The sequence below is a fragment of the Branchiostoma lanceolatum genome, chromosome 13 (genome assembly GCF_035083965.1).
Source record: "Branchiostoma lanceolatum isolate klBraLanc5 chromosome 13, klBraLanc5.hap2, whole genome shotgun sequence".
In the NCBI taxonomy this organism is placed as follows: Eukaryota; Metazoa; Chordata; class Leptocardii; order Amphioxiformes; family Branchiostomatidae; genus Branchiostoma; species Branchiostoma lanceolatum.
In genome coordinates, this window is record NC_089734.1 from 12,885,641 (window position 1) to 12,902,967 (window position 17,327).

General features: G+C 38.7%; 1 protein-coding gene across 1 annotated transcript in view; it reads right to left on the bottom strand.

The window, feature by feature from the left end:
- LOC136446858 (ATP-dependent translocase ABCB1-like) overlaps nt 1-17,327 on the bottom strand; it is a 35,466-nt gene that overhangs the window by 9,175 nt on the left and 8,964 nt on the right. Inside the window, exons 4-22 of the mRNA XM_066445493.1 lie at nt 17,177-17,303; nt 16,731-16,803; nt 16,023-16,228; nt 13,827-14,051; nt 12,938-13,109; nt 11,204-11,328; nt 10,515-10,686; nt 10,009-10,122; nt 9,402-9,512; nt 7,685-7,810; nt 7,164-7,279; nt 6,122-6,209; nt 5,282-5,452; nt 4,319-4,480; nt 3,284-3,344; nt 2,457-2,471; nt 1,375-1,490; nt 740-883; nt 60-164 (exon numbers count right to left, since the gene is read on the bottom strand). Coding sequence (XP_066301590.1) covers nt 60-164; nt 740-883; nt 1,375-1,490; nt 2,457-2,471; nt 3,284-3,344; nt 4,319-4,480; nt 5,282-5,452; nt 6,122-6,209; nt 7,164-7,279; nt 7,685-7,810; nt 9,402-9,512; nt 10,009-10,122; nt 10,515-10,686; nt 11,204-11,328; nt 12,938-13,109; nt 13,827-14,051; nt 16,023-16,228; nt 16,731-16,803; nt 17,177-17,303 — 2,429 coding nt within the window. The remainder of the gene's footprint in view (nt 1-59; nt 165-739; nt 884-1,374; nt 1,491-2,456; nt 2,472-3,283; nt 3,345-4,318; nt 4,481-5,281; nt 5,453-6,121; nt 6,210-7,163; nt 7,280-7,684; nt 7,811-9,401; nt 9,513-10,008; nt 10,123-10,514; nt 10,687-11,203; nt 11,329-12,937; nt 13,110-13,826; nt 14,052-16,022; nt 16,229-16,730; nt 16,804-17,176; nt 17,304-17,327) is intronic.

Genomic DNA, 17,327 nt, shown 5'->3' on the forward strand with positions numbered 1-17,327 from the left:
TATATACTTCAAATGAATGATAATACCTGCTAGGAATGAGAAAAATATCTAATATTCACCTGAAGAAACAAGGTGATGAAAGATCCGCCGCCGATGGCCAGGAACAAGAGAGCATACAGGGTTGTCTTCTTCTCCTGCTCTACTGGGTCTGCAATACCAAAAGCCTGAAACACAACAGAGGAGGATTTTCAATCTTCACTTGAGACTTTACAATCATCCCTCAACAGAGACGGGGGGCGCCATAGACTTTCTGCAACATACATGTATGATCCACTGCTCACTGAGTCACATGTCTCATCTGCATAACGTGACGTCACAGAAGCAGTGGATTGTTCACTCCTTGACAAAGACTGTAGCTGATCAGTCGAAAATTTAGGTAAGTCCAATTTATTGTGTTGGCATTTACAGTTTAAACTCCATTCAGAGGAGGATTTTCGTAGGTTTTGCTAAATATGCACATGTATGTTGCTTTGGAATAAAACCGACATAATTATATCAGCTCAGCCCAGAATTATGGATTTTTCCTCAGACACACTTAAAGTTTCCGAACTGACTTTAGCATCCTACAACTGTACATTAGTATTCGTTTTCTGAAATATTTTCTGCAATTTACAGCATATATTTTGAAATTCTCATTTTGCAGCTGCTTTACAGTATGACCGAAAAGGTCCGCAGATGTCATCCATATAATACAAGATATACAAAAGTGAGACTTTATAAGTGTATTTTGTTGACTTACACCCAAGACTTCAGCGAACAGGATGGCGAAGCAGGGGTTGACGGCTCCGTTGATGGCGGCACAGAATGTCCCAACCAGGATGTAGGGCCACTCGGGGGCGTTCAGTTTCATCACGCGCCCCATGTCAGGGTCTGGGATATCCTCCTGAAAATAGTTTCACACAAAGGTTCAAGAAAACACTACATGTACTGTAAAAAAAGAAATATTTGCCGTGGTTTTATGTTTAATTTGCAGTTTTCACTGTAAAGTCGTCAGCAGGAACTTAGAACCACCACGAAAAATTTTGCCGCTCACCTACCCCTTGTTTAAGCTCTATCATATAATGTGATATACATTGTAAGGTATCATGAGGCACCTATGATATGGTACATGTGTAAAAACACACTATCTTGCTTTCTGGCTGGCTAGAATTGTCTTGAACAACTGGATATCTGAAATTACTACTTCAGGGGGAAAAGGCAATAATTAAACGAGTTATAGAGTGTGTATAGATGATAAAAGTCTGACGTAATGAACATTTCTAAATCATAACATTCCTTAACCTTTCCCTCTGCTGTCTATCTCCATAACTAATGCCACTCTGGTATAGGACAGTTACTCAGCAGGGTTAGGGTTAAGTTATCTCTAAGACTCACTTCTTCCTCTTCTTCTTCTATCTTGCTTTTGGTTGACGTGGCTGACATGCTACGCTCCAGTTTCTTGGCTGACATCTGGCGGGTAAGACGCACACTCGACTTTCTCGCTAGGTCCTCTGTTGGACAAAAGAAACAAACGAATTCAGCACAATAGATTTAACTTTTGATAACAAGTTGAATGAAGTTATGGGTTGTGCTTATAGTTTTGAACATTTATCTAAGATAGCATATTGTTATGTTACTTGATTTAATGTAATTTTATTTAAAAAAAGCTTTCATCATTTTGAATCATGGCTTAAAAAGGCATGTCACCATAGTTTAGTAAGCCAGTCTGTTTTTAATTAGTATTTCAAACATGTTTAATTTTCCTTTTAGGACTACAGGTTGAAATAAAGTGCCAATTCTTTGAACTTCAGTGTATCTTTTAAAAGAAGTGTGCAGTTTACCATTCAAAAATTAGCATTAAAATCTATCAATATTTTGCACTTTCATCAAAATATTTAATAATCAGAACTTAATTTACAGTTTATAGTCACTGTCATGATTTAAGTTTGTAAAAAGAATCTACAAGACATGCCTGTTAATTCACAGTTTATATTCATCAAGTTAGCATGCATTACGTTTCCTTCTTATAGATTTAGATGCCATAAATATATTAATAATATAATGGACCATATTCATTGACCTTAGAGCACTACTCTAAAGACAGACATACAAGAAATGGATCAAATCCAGAAAGTTAAGTCCAGCTATTGACGTACTATTAAAGGGGAAATGTTCACAGTGGTATTATGTTCAATCATGGATTTTGCAGTAATCTCTTCACCATGAGCCTAAATTCCTGCAAACATTTACTCTTTCACAGTACTTCATTGTCATTGATGACAAAATGTATTTTGACCTCTAATTCTAAAGTCAAGAAGGCCGAACATCAATGAAAATGGTCCATTGTTTGAATGTCGGTCATCACAATTATCATATTAAAACCTCCATCAATTTTGCCACTTCTATATACATGCACCTTAATAAGCTACTTCTAATCACCACAGAAATAAATATAACTCGTCAGGAGCTTTGTTTACCTGACTTTAAGTCCTCTGAAGTTTCATGGAACGGAAAGAATTGCATAAAGAAATCAATTCAAAGAAAAGCAACTGTTACAATGAAATGAAATGAAATGCAAAGAAATTCAAGTGCAGCAAAATGTTAAATCAAGGCAACAAATTTTAAGTTTTGTAGAATATTTCATATTGAAAATGCAAGTAGAAATAAACATGCAGGAAGCAAGCCAGCAGCAATATGATATCATAAACACTTAATATTATATATCATCAAATATACAGTTTCATTTTACAATGCATGACACACTTCTTTTGAAAATTTTTGCCATGCACAATGTCAAAAATAAGGGGAGGGTTTGCTATCTATTGTACATTTTGTCATCGTGAATAAGCATTTTCAAATTTGTACCTTCCACTGATTGTTGTTGAGCAGTTGAAGGTATATAGCCAGCGTTGCAATAAACATTGCAACAGCAATGATAGGATCGGAAGGAATAATGTTACGCATTATAAACAGAATACATGTCATATGCAAGTGTTTAAAACAAAGTTTTTTACAAATTTTAAAGTATACATTTTTTTTCATACTAACAGTCCTGGTTGAAGAAACCATTTTCGTTTTCAATTATAAACAGCAAAACAAAGATAACAATTAACGTTCAGTTGAAACATGTTTAGTTTTGGTGTACCCAACCTGTTGTAGTTACATTTTTTTTCTGTGAACTAAATTTTGAAAATCAAGCTGAATGTTAAATGAAAAAGGAAGAAGGAAGCATCGGCAGCTTCAAATGCGAGAGAAAAAGGAGAAAATCGGCAGTAATTTCATCTAAGATAACGTGAAGACACACCTGCATACACTTCTCCACTATCTTCTTCAGAATCTTCTTCTTCCTCTTCTTTAGCAAAGGTCTGGAAAGAAAATAGGTGCCTTTTACCTCCCCAACCAAAGTCAGGTACCCATTTCTACATCTGCGTAGAGTGAGGAAATCAAAGTCGTGTTGGGTGCCTTAATTCCCAAGGAGACAACGTCTAACTAGGAATTGAACTTGTGACCTCTCAATCCCATGTCTGCTTAGCCTTAACCAGAGGTCTTAACCCCTGACCAGAGTTTCAGAGTTTTTAAGTTAGTTAAAATCCTCCCACACCCTTATTGATGTATAGCGCGGTGCCCATCTCCGTTTCATAGCCCTGGGCCACACTGTGGTGCAATCACTGTAGCAGGGGGCTAGTCCACTGGCAGTGAAGTGTGTTTAACTTCCATACTGTTTTCATAAGTATGTACCATTTTTATAAAGTCTTTGGTATGACTCAATGCACCTCTTGTCCAGAGGTGTCCTACCTGGGGCTTGAATCCCAGTCCTTCTGGTCCAAGTAATTTGAACCAGATGTGGTGAGAGGCAGAAAGCGCAGACCACTACACCACAGGGACACCCCTACCAGAGTTTTAGCTAGCTTGATTTTTTTCCTATCATCCCAATTCCCATTCACAGAAAGATCCTATAAAGAGTCTTCTTTTTCCTGTCACCTTGTACAAACTGCTTCAATTTATTAGCATGTTGACACTTTTGCATCTTTACTCATCACTTTTTGTCCATCAAGGTTGACAGATTTTGCCAATCAGCTCCTAGCAATGAGTGAGCCAATCAGCTTCTTGCAATCAGTTAGCCAATCAGTTCCTAGCAATGAGTGAGCCAATCAGCTTCTTGCAATCAGTGAGCCAATCACCTCCTTGCAATCAGTGAGCCAATCAGCTTCTAGCAATCAGTTAGCCAATCAGCTCCTAGCAATGAGTGAGCCAATCAGCTTCTTGCAATCAGTTAGCCAATCAGCTCCTAGCAATGAGTGAGCCAATCAGCTTCTAGCAATCAGTGAGCCAATCATACCTGTGTAGTGACCAGGGTATAGTACACCCCCTGTCTGGCCATCAGTTCGTCGTGGGTTCCCTGTTCCACCGCGACTCCCTTGTCAAAACCGACGATGATGTCGGCAGTCTTGATGGTGGACAGACGGTGAGCAACCACGAGTGTGGTCCTACCCATACGGGCCTGGCGGAAAAGAAATATCAAGCAAAATACGTTGATGAAGGTTAGAAATCCAGGTAGTAAGATACACCAAAAATAGTTACTCAAGCAACTGGATAAAATTTTTAATCAAAATGACTGTTTTGACTGTTTCAAAATTTCATCCAGTTGCTTGAGTAACTATTTTTGGCGTAAATAAGCAAAACCTTTATGAAACATTTCTCTATTTCATGGCTTAATAATACATGTATTTGGCAAAATCTTAATAAAATATTTCTCTATTTCATAGTTCATACTACAGGACTAACACTTGGTTAGTTTCATAACAGCTGAACACTCAATGTACATAATGTGTGTCTTACAGACAACATGGCCATTTACAGCTCAAATTGCCTGGCTCAAAATAATGCAAATCTTTACATATTTGCTGTGGGCTTATGTTAAAAGCTTTGTGGTGATGTCATCATAGTGAAATCATCATACTAATGTTCAGTAAATAAAGATGTATTTCGTGTGCCCACCGTGCACCCAAAATACAGGAAACTCCACCTTTTTCCCTGGGCTACCTCAAAACAGTTACTGTAATAATCAGTTAAGTCAGTTACCAAAATACCAAAATGAAAACTTGATGAAAAGGAATTTTGCTGAGGGGCCTTCAAAACTGTACTGGCTAAAGAGATTTAATTTGCACTCACAGTCAACAAACTTTAAGTACAGCTAGGAAATATTTGTATTGAAAAAATCACCTATCATTTATAATAATTCCCCTTTCTCTTAACACTCGCTGTCTATCAATGAAACAAACAAACAAACAAACAAACAAACCTTGTCCAGCGCAGCTTGCACCGTAGCTTCGCTCTCCGTGTCCAGCGCCGACGTTGCCTCATCCAACAGCAGGATCCTGGGGTCACGCACCAGAGCGCGGGCGATCGCGATCCTCTGCTTCTGTCCGCCCGACAGCTGGGCACCTCTCTCTCCGACCAAGGTCTCGTATTTCTGCATTCAACAAGAATACTTACATGTAGTTCCATTGAAAGCAAGACTCAAGCAGTCAAGTGATCCCGATTATTCACAATAATAAAATGTGTCAAATGATTGCATTTTAGCACTAGGGACAGCGACATACAATGACTTGTGTAGCTTGAAAGCACAAGTAATGAAAAATATTTTAAAGCAAGCTGCTTTGCTTCCATTGAAAGCAAGACAGGTGATTTCTAATTCATAGTAATAAAATGTGTCAAATAATGGCATTTTAGCAGTAGGGACATTGACATACAATGACGTATGCAGCTTGAAAGCACAAGTAATGAAAAACATTTTAAAGCAAGCTGCTTTGCTTCCATAATGAAAGCAACACTAGAGCAGTGAAGTGATCTCTAATTCACAGTAATAAAATGTGTCAAATGATGGCAATTCAGCACTAGGGACATCAACATACAATGACTTATGCAGCTTGAAAGCACACGTAATGAAAATACTTTAAAGCAAGAATCTGCTTTATTTGCTTTGTTTCATCTTTCACTGACTGTCATCATAGCAAGGCATAATAACAGGAAATCTATTAACCTTTAGCACACTGAAGTAGCCGTTTGGTATCCTATTCCCTATTACTTACAGAGTTAGGCAGCAGGGAGAAGGTTAAACACAGTGTCCCCCTTTACATACCTGTGGTAGTTTGGAGACAAAGTCATGTGCATTTGCCTCTTGTGCAGCCCTCTCGATTTCTGCCTGGGTCACATCCTCACGCCCATACCTACAGCATCAAATGGACCAGGTAAACTTATTGATGAATTATGAATCCTGTATCAAGTTCAACCTTTTTTCACCGTAATGCTTAGGAAAAAGGGGCCCTGCCAGGTAGGTGACTGGCTTTCTTTTTTTTCTTTCACTTTCAAGCGTGACTCCTACGTTGCGGCTGCCGGGCCCAGCCGGGACCCCAAATCATTTTAACTCGGACTTAAAATCAATGCGGGACCCGGTAGAAAAAAAGACGCCGTGAGCTAATTGTGTGAACACCGGGAGGTACCCCTCTGGTAACTGGCACTCCACCGGGACAAATTTTTAGCTTCGGAGCTCGGTTGAACTACTGTACACCCCTACAGACACCAGGCACAATTGTGACCTAAGCATAAGTGTTAAAGGCATCCAGAGCATTTTATGAGTCTTGAAACTTGAATAAGAAAACTCCAATTTCTAGTCATTCCTACACATAGTAAGTTTCAATAACACTATACCATTACATATCGACATTGAAGGAGCAAAGATACCATGTCGTTGTGTGGTGAGAACTGATAGAAAATCCAAGCCCTAATAAACTGATCCTGACTGTCCATCACAATTAGCGGTTCGATCAATGAGAGAGGGACTGCATGTCCGTCAAATATCTGCATTTTCATGTTTGAATTTTGCATTTCTACGTTTTGACGGAGGTGGGCGGGGCAATGGTATCTGCAGTATTTACAGTAGGCGCGTGAAACTAAAAGATCACCATGAAGCTTATTTTTTGTGTCGCTTTTACGCACCTTTGGTAAGAAATCCGCAGAAAATGTGGTTATAAACAATGGCATTTAATGTCAATTTTATTAAGATTACAGCAACTATAAATATTTCCAGTTTTCAAGCCTCATAAAATGCTCTGGGTGCCTTTAAAATCTTTGCACTGTAAGGAATATATTTGAGCCTGACAGAAAAACAAAATGAAACGTACCTGATGTTTTCGGCGATGGTGGTAGCAAACAGGATCGGTTCCTGGCTGACCACGCCGATGTGCTGTCTCAGCCACTGGATGTTCAGGGATCGGATGTCCTGGCCATCCAGCTCAACCTGACATTACAAAACTTGTTATAACAAGAGCTTATAACCTATAACAGTTACTCAAAACTCACAACTGTATGGTAGCATGTATACTGAACACGAGATATAAATATCAAAGTCCACTGCAGTAAAGTAACAAGCTGCTATGGGGCCCAAAATCTAATCATTTCCAGGTCTCATCAAGACCTTCTCACATAACTAATTTTGATACAATCCACCCGGGCCTTCTCGAGTTATGCTGTTCATTCACATACATACACGACACACAAACATTATAACACACAAAAAGATAACCTTCTTGGCAAAAAGATAACCATTACTAATAACAGTGCCAATAAGTTAAACAGATTTACAGCACTCTATATCAACTCAAAAGTTAGTTCATGCATTTGATAATGTAACTATGAAACCCACCACTCCCTCCTGTGGATCGTAGAAGCGCTGTATGAGCTGAACCGTGGTACTTTTACCACATCCGCTGGACCCCACCAGGGCCACTGTCTGTCCAACATCAGCCTTCAGACTCAGGCCTTGCAGCACCTGGCGAAAGGTTGATATAAAATCATAAACAAGAGTCCGTAGGACACAATTCTCCGTGAAGTATTTATAGTATGTACAAGTATTGACCCACACAAATTGCATCTCTGCACAGTCCAAGTAGTGTTTTAGAGCAAGTAAAGAAAAAGTGTTTGTTTATCTTTTTCTTTCAATACAGGAGTGGTCAACCTGCTGAAAAGTATGTTTTTACAGCATGGCACAGATGGGATCTAGAAATTCCGGGAAAAGTCACAAAGTTAGATCTAGATGGCCCCTTTTCAATTATCAACGAACCATTCAGCCTTACAACTAAGATGTATCAGAAATCACAAATATGCAGTAAATCCTCTTTCCACAATTTATTGCAGGCCGGCCTGATCTATAGCTTTCAAGCTATTTGCAATAAAAAAGGCTAATTTATATTATCGTAACATTTCACGAAGGTCAAAGGTCACCGGATCTAACCACCCGGAAGTGACACTGGCGCGCGCACTTTTCTGAGAGATATTTCTCAACAATCTTTCATCCCCTGCGTAAACTTTTTACATTGTCACAGACTCCGTATTATAAACTACAAGTGTGGTAAGTTTGAAGGTCCAGAGATTTGCCATTTTCACACTGTGCGTAAAAGTGCATCATCCGTCCCGTGCGCACATACTGTATGCGAGTTGCGAGTGGACACGACATACTTAATACACAGACTGGAGGTCACTCTGCACATGTTCGCAGCTAAAACTCACAATTCCCGTTGCCGCATTGGTATGTAACTTGGTATATCGTTTGCTAGGTTGCGTGTGGTGATGCACGTTGTCTATTTTTCAATGTAACAGTGACTATACGATCACAGCAAGTAAGGAAGATTTATACCCCGTATCTGCCTGAAGTATTCCAGTCATGCATAACGGATTATAACATGGTCCCTATGGCAGGGCAGTGGGACATAGCATTAATTATAGGGGTGCAATTACGATATTGGATTGACGTTTAAAGTAGTTATGGTGTAACAAAGCTATTGTGCATCACCACGCCGAACCAGGCAAACGATATGCCAAGTTACACACCAATGCGACAACGTGATCGTGAGTTATAGCTGCAAACGCGCAAACAAAAGCATTTCCAATACTCCCAGAAGGAGGTCATCCTCCTTCCCGGAGTAATAAGAACACTACAGTATTGTTCTAGCCTATATAAAACAATCGTATACACTTAAAGAAGTATGATTGTAACATCACTTGGCAATGTTCAAATGTTCTGTTTATTATAAAAGATGCCAAGGAAATTTGTGGATAATTTCAGTAAAATAAAAACTTTAGAGAAAAAGCCTTTAGATTGTTAATAGTTTTTTTTTCAAACTTTGTACTAGATTCAATATATTTACATAATATAATATTGAATCAAGTTTGTGGTTACAAATATTTGCAACTTTTAAAAAAATTTGTAGAAATCTTCTTCATTGAGTTTCCTAAAATGTGACATGGCCCTTTTAATCAATAAAAAATTAAATGTTTCGATACTCCTTGACTTTTCAATTTTCATAAAACTTAACTGTAAAAAAGCAACACAAAAATGGCATTTAAATGTCATGTTGACTTACTGGTACATCTTTGCGAGCAGGGTAGGTGAAGTGGACGTCTTTGAACTCTATGTTGCCCTTCAGGCTGTCTGGTCTGTGACCCTCCTCTGACAGGCTGTCAATCACTGGTTCCTAGGGAACCAATCAAAATGCAAAGAATCAAATGAGATTAGTTTTTTGGTCTCCCAGGAAAATGAACAGTTGTCTACAGTAATAGTGGCTTTTAACTACATGTACATGTCTATATCATCGTTACTTCTGGGAGGAATTGTACACTTTTGCAATTTCTTTTAGAAACACTTTCCAAAGATATTTCATATTGGGTAATTTTACATTATATACACTAGGTAATCAAATAATATGGACAAAATATAATGAGCCAAGATCATTATTATAAACATGGAGAATCTAGGGTTTCATAAAAAAATGTTGAACCATGCAAGATATTGCCCCCTATCATCAATTTTGGAAATTGGAGTTACAATGAAGTTCACAAATAATTGATTAAAGCTTAAAGTATTATTGTAAACTCAACAAGGGTTCTTCCAACAGTAGAATATGTTTCAAAATACAATAATTTTTCACAGAGCAGAACTCTTCACTGTATACGTAAAAATTCCGAACTTACGTTGTCTATGACGCCGTACACAAACGCAGCGGATCCTTTTGCCTTAGCAAAGGATTCAATGTTTGGCGCAGCTTGTCCCAGGGCCATGGCACCAATCACAACACAGAAGAACGTCTGTAGCGGCGGTAGAAAAAAAGGTGATCAACTGTATAGACTGAAAAGGTCTCAGTGAACACAAGGTGGATTTTTATGATGGAAATTTTGAAAAATTGACCACCACAACTCCAAAAGTTTTTAAGAACACCTAATAATCATATTAAGTACAATTATCATAATGAGGCGCAGAAATTATTACTGAAAGAAGAAAGGAACAATATGACGGATAAAGATCATTAAAATATAATATTAGAAATGAAATCAAAGTTTAATCAAGAAAATTTTACATTCAAACTTTCACAAAATTGAATTTCGTCCTGTTGCCTAAATTTTGTGAACAACACAAATTTAGTACAAGAAGACAGTCGCGGTAGGGAGCAATGAAGGTTAAAGGTCATTGGGCTACTTACAATAAGGAAGCCTCCTGGAGTGTACTCCCCTGCGCGTACGAGCTCCGAGCCGTACCAGAAGGCCAGTGCGTAGACGCCGAACATGACCAGGAACGTGACACCCATTCCCGCGCCACCGGAGAGCGCTTTCTTCACACCCATTTTCATGGCATCCTTCAGATGCACATTGTACCTAGAAATGACATCAAATTGTAATCTTACATTCAAAACATTTTGATTCAAAATGTACAATGAAAAAGGTAAAAGTCTGATAGTTTTTTAGGGCAAAGGGATGGGAGTGGGTTGTCAATTAACTATGTCTTGGGCACGGTATTGGAAGGCAGGGCCAAACCCTCTCTTTTTACCTCCCCAACCTAAGTCAAGTACCCATTTATACCTACATGTAGGTGGAGTGAGCAAAGTATTTTTTACAAGGATACATTTTTACAATCATGACACTCCGGGAGATGTAACATCTACTAAACATAATTCCACTCGGGTACATAATTCTGCCACCCTGAAAAGAGACATCCAAACAGACCTCCAACCCAACGTCCCCCAGTATAATGCACTCCTGTATATCTAAACTGTGCATACCTGGAGGTTGCTGCACTAGAGATCTCTCAAACCCACCGTTTTTCAAAGTGGCGGTTTTATGTAACCCAGCGGATTAATGTCAATGGAGGTAAAACAATCATGAAAATTTCTACCTTTTTTCCTCCTTCTTCTCTCCTCCAAATGCGGCGACCGTTCTCATGGATGACAGGACCTCCTCTGCAACACCGCCAGCTTTGGCGTACGCCGCCTGTTCATCCTCGGTGAAGGCTGAGGCCAACTGGTGTGGAAGGAATAGAATTGGTGTGTTAACCTTCTGTTACCAATAGGGAATTGGGTGCCAAACGGCTACTTCACAGTGCTAAAGGTTAACCTTCTCCCTGCTGCCAAACTCTGTAACCAATAGGGAAGTGGGTGCCAAACGGCTACTTCACAGTGCTAAAGGTTAATCTTCTCCCTGCTGCCTAACTCTGTAACCAATGGGTAAGTGGGTGCCAAACGGCTACTTCAGAGTGCTAAAGACTCAGTTGTTAAGGCCAAACCAATTTATTTTGAAATTCTTACTTCCTGGACATTTTGAAGTCAAGCGATAATTGAGATGAAAACAGAAGGCTGGGAGGAAAACTTGCATTTTTCTACATGACTATCGTATAGTCACTCCGAGAAACTGTAACAGTTATGCACCAAGGTACAGCCCTCAGACTAGGTTTTCATGGTAATCAATTTAGCATTATTTTTTAAGATATGAGAACAAATAGATAAAATTGGTTTGGCCTATAGAATTTGTCAAACAAAAGTTTCTACAAGAGTGGATCATGACTTAAGGTCTCATCCTAAGGAACCCCCTTTAGTGACCATTTCCAACAGTGTGCATCACAGGTAAGGCCACACCAAGTTAATCTTATGGATGACATCCGCGCGCGCATTGATTTTCGCCTGTTGTAAAAAAAAAAAAAAAAAAATCACCTCCTCCAAGGCTACACAGAACTCCGGAACTTGCCAACTTAGATTGCCGCAAAAGGCTAGCATTGTGCCGGCTTATCGGAAAACTGGGGGCGTATGTGGATTGGTATGCCATCGATGTTGGCTAGGGGGATTTTGCGTTTGCACAGTTGTACGAGAGGATCGCGGTGGCCATGAGTATCGCCAAGACAATTTCAAACACGACCTATCCAGAGTGGCTCTCACACGTTTCTTTTGCAACAATGAGAGACATGGGAGAGGAATTGAGGGATTGGCAGAGGGATTTGTGAGCGAAAACCATGGAATGCTTAATATGGAGTTCAATGCCATGTATGTTGAAACTGCCCTTATGGGTGTATATGACTACCGGTAGTATTCTCATCACAGTCATATATCATCCACAGTCCTTGGAGCCAAATACCTTCTAATAGTCTGCTATGATGAACAAGACAACCTACATGTACCTCCTACAAACAAACTGTGTTCTGTGGTTCAATTCGCAATACCAGCTTTGTACTAGTAGCCCTGTGGTTTAGTAGCATTTTTTTTTGCTGGATTTTTCTTTTTTTCGCCCGCGCGCATTAGTTTTGGGGTCTCCAGAGGATGTCATCCATAAAATCAAGTTGGTGTGGCCTAAGCAACTGTATACAATCTGGGTTTCGAACTCCCAACCTTGAGATCCAAAGGCTGTAGGACATTTAACACTAGAAATGAATGCTACTTCCGAGGAAAAGGCCAGCAACTCTTACTAACTAAATGCTTCAAAAACAGTAAGAAAGTTTGTGCCCTACATGTGCATTGCACAAATGTATGTGCAACTACTATATAAAGGCACACGAACTTATTCAGGAACCTCATTCAGTTATCCTTTTATCTTTAGGCAAATCTTGATACAATTGAATGACTATTAAATGAATGGCTCTTACCTTGGTCATGAGGAAAGCCACGACACCGAGCAGCGGACTGACAGCCATGATGACGAGAGCCATCTTCCAACCGTAGATGAATCCGATCACGAAGCCCGCGATGAACGCCGTGAACCACTGCAGGAAGATCCCGCACTTGTCAGAGATTCCCTCGTTGATCTTGTTCACATCACTGAAAATTGAATCATTAAATATGATTAATGATAACTTGCTGAACATACAGTATAAGATACAACATATATATGGCAAATTCTATCACTGTGACTTTACTTATCAATAAATATAATTTTGGCAATGAAACAGATAAAATTAGTGCCTTTCAAGAATAGTTTCTATGCATTGGTAAATCATTAAATATTATGCAATATGATACAGTAACTTTAAATTGCACATTCAAAATCCACAACTCTGTCACAGGCCTAGGGCCATGAAGTGGTGAGAAGTCTCATTATTGCGCTAAGAAAAGTAGCAGTCACAATCCTTGTATTTTATATATAGTTTTGATACCCAACCAAAAGTAAAGTACCTTCTAATGTTTCAATCTGTATTCCCTACTAGACTAAGTATGCTTTCTTGCTGCAATTATGACTTCTTGCCACTAGGTGGCGCTATTACTTAATTTCTAACAAATGTAGGAAACCTGCGAATGTTTCTGTATTCCCTAGTATGCATTCTTGCTGCAATGATGACTGCTTGCCACTAGGTGTCGCTGTTACTTAGTTGCATGAATTACAATGTAGAATGTAGAAAATACTACACACTAGACTAAGTAAAATACATATTACTCAGCCAGCCTGGTGCTGAATTCTTGCTGCAATGATGACTTCTTGCCACTAGGAGGCGCTGTTACACTGTTTTACAAAATTCATGTGTATAGTTAAGTACATACTCAGCCAGTCTGGTGCTGAATTCTCCGGTTGCGTGAGTGTCGTGCCATCCGACGTCCTGGCGCATGATGGCGCGGAAAAACTTGGTCCTGATGCGGTTGACCTGACGGGTGGCAGACAGCGTCCAGAAGGCCACCTGTCCGTACGCACAGACGAACGCCCCACAGGCGATCGCCACGTAGTAGTAGGCATACGTCGTCATTTGGCCCTCAATGTCAATTCCTTGTCTGTTATAGAGAGGAAAAGAATTGTAGGGGTCTTTTTCAAAATGTTAATTTTAATTGCTCACCATACATACAACTGTAGACTGACGTATATTCACAAATCATTTGCATACTACCATTGTAAACCATGCTGCATTCCATTATCAGCATTGTAACTAGTGCAATATTTGATGTTATTCATTATCATAGAACCGACTATATCAAAAATCAACAAAAAACATGCAACGTTGTGCAAGTCGATGTAACGTTACACGTATCATGCATAACTTTGATTGATTGCACAAGAAACAAAAGTAATGACATGCAAACCACAACAACTGTAAATTGCAAATCACACTTATTAGATTGTAACAAGAGTGCAATCAATGATATTCAAAAATGCAAAAACCTTAAAGTTGGAATAATATTAGTAATAAGAAGTAGATTGAGTTCAGTAGGTAGAATGATATAGATATCAAATTATCACACTATTATCATGAAGTTCTTTGAGCAATATTGAATTTCTCGTTAATGTTAATTCTAGGATTTCAAAGAAGTAATTCAAAACTGTTAAGAATAATCTATTATGATTCGTTTACAATTGTAATTTAAAGTTTGTGAATGACTGATTCAGGAGTGCTTCTTGGAATAACATAATTTATCTTATTGGCTAATAATTTGATTTCATGTATGACTGTATTCTTTTCAACAAGTTTAGGGGAAAGATTGATAGGAGGGCTAAACATCAATCCTAATCATAAGTTGCTTGCATATTAAGTGCTCAGGAGCTGATTTGTTGCTCCTTTTATAACAGCTTTTATAACTCTTTTGAAAACCTAATGGTTTCATAATCATGACAAATGTCATTGAAATTGAATGCATTTAGCTCTGATTTGATTGGATTAGTTAAATGATGATTGATATGATTCTCCAGATTTGGATTCGAGATTTTGAAACAAAAGACTTCAAACTTACTGCAAGTCAGCAATGTTAATTCCACTGACAGAACCCGTTGCAAGATTCTCCGCACTTTCATTCAACAATGGCAACAGGTGGGTACAATTTGGAGGCAGGTACTGTTCGATATTGGGCGGTATCGCGCCCGAGGTTATGTTCGTAATCAGATTTCCGAAACATCGCAGGACTTCTTGTAGTTCGCTGGCTAGTTCGCTGGACACGAAGGACGTGGTCGTGTCTCCGAACACGATAATCATGAGCGGGAAAGTGATCCCCAAACCGATGGACAGCAGTGAGCCAAGGATAATGAGACAAATGTCCCAACCGTCAGCGAAACGGAACTGTGCAGAGAGAAGAGAAGCAGCAAACATATAAAAGACAAGGTTAGAGGAAAGGTGAAAGGTTAGAGGTCAAGTGTTAGTGAGACACCAGTAGCACCTGTGAGGTCAGAGGTCACTAAACCACCTGTGCTGTAAAACAGTGAGTCATGAGGATGCTTTGGAGGGTTTGAGGATGTTCAGTGATGAAAACGTCATAATCATATCATAATAATAAGTATGATTTCAGAAAATTTGATAATTTCTTTCACTATAGTTTTTCATATTACACAAAATCTGAGTTTTTTTGTGGTTCAATTTTTTTTTCCTTTTTCATTTTTCATTTTTCATTTTTTTCATTTTTTATTAATTCTTTATAACGTTAAATCTAAGTTATACATTATGATTATAATTTTTCTGATCTTTTGTTTGTGTAAACTTTTAAATAAAAAGAAATGAGATCTTGGGACAAATTAAATCTGAATTCAGAGTCAGGTCAATGTTATTTTCAAGTTATTCTATTAACATAGTGAAATGGGGCTAACTTTGATATCTGCCAGAATATTAGATTTCTAACATTGCTAAATTGGTAACTAACTTTACTCTGAGTGTTTGGACTGTTTTTTGCAGTTCCCCAATCATACCACAGTCCCTCCAAAGCATAATCATTAACAAGTGCAGTCACCAACAACAACAATACAAACACCTATCAATGACTCACAGCATGTTAACATCAATTCCGCTGATGTCAGACACATTCACAAATGCGTCGGCAGTCAGATTGATGCCCGCGAGCGAGCCCTTCACGAATCCGTCCAGAGTGTCGCCAAACACGATTATCATGAGGGGGAGGGATATGCCCAGCCCTATGGCCGAGATGGTGCCCAGGATGATAAAAAAGATGTCCAGTTTGTCTGCAAACTTCCACTGGGGATAGAAAATGGTTAGCTGATTCCAAAGATTCTTGAAATTAAATATTATTGAATTTCTCAGAATCACAATTCAGCTTTGAATTTATCACAAAACAATCAATTACATATAATTTTATAACATAATATATAATCAGATGAGAAAATGTGCAATCAGAAAACTGCTAGCTGAACACTTTGCATGACATAATAAGATTTATAATTTAGTAAAACTTGAAGACTTGACAACACTAGAAAAGAAGGTGTCACACTGTGTCAACAACTTTTGGCTGAACTTGTTTTTATCGCTAGAAGGTTGACGGATTTCAAAATCGCCAGAAAGTTGATTGTATTTTTCGCCTTTTCGGGCAAAATTTTTTTTACTGTGTGATGCTGGCTTAATAAACAGAACATCATTCTGCATTCATAAGTAAAACCATCATCATATCATTTTTTTCTGTATGATGAAGGTCACTGAGTAGAGTTTCATAAAAACTTTGTACACTGTTATTTGAACTTACAACTTCAAAGAGGCCAATCGGTTTTACGTCGTCTTCCTTTTTCTTTTCCTCGTCTTCTTCGCCATCCTTTTTCCTGAAAGGAAGAAAAATGTGTCAATCAATCAATAAACTACTAAAAAATACATTGTCACTGATAGTGATACTGCAAAATCTTAGAAAATGTAGGATAAAAACAAACATACAATGTCATGTACCTAACATTCTAGAGTTTTGTAGGATGGGACCCTAAGCTACAGGGGATCTGGAATTTGAGAACACCACCACCACTTCTCAAATTAAGGACTTAGTGGTCTGATATGATTGGATCAAACCTATCAGTCTGGTCTAACACAGCTTGTTCATTGGTCCATGATAATGTAATTACACCTTGAGGCAGCTAATTGGTTCTACAAATCAAACAAACAAACTAACTAACTACCAATTGAAATGAAGTACAGTTTACTCACTCTCCCTCCTTGACTTCTTCCATAGCAATGATGGCGTCAGAAGAGACAGGGGTAGCGCCACCATTTTTGCTTTTACCGTTCACGACAGCTACGTCATAGTAATCAGGTGGCGCCTCAGAAATTCCCTCTACACAAGGGAACAACAGGATAA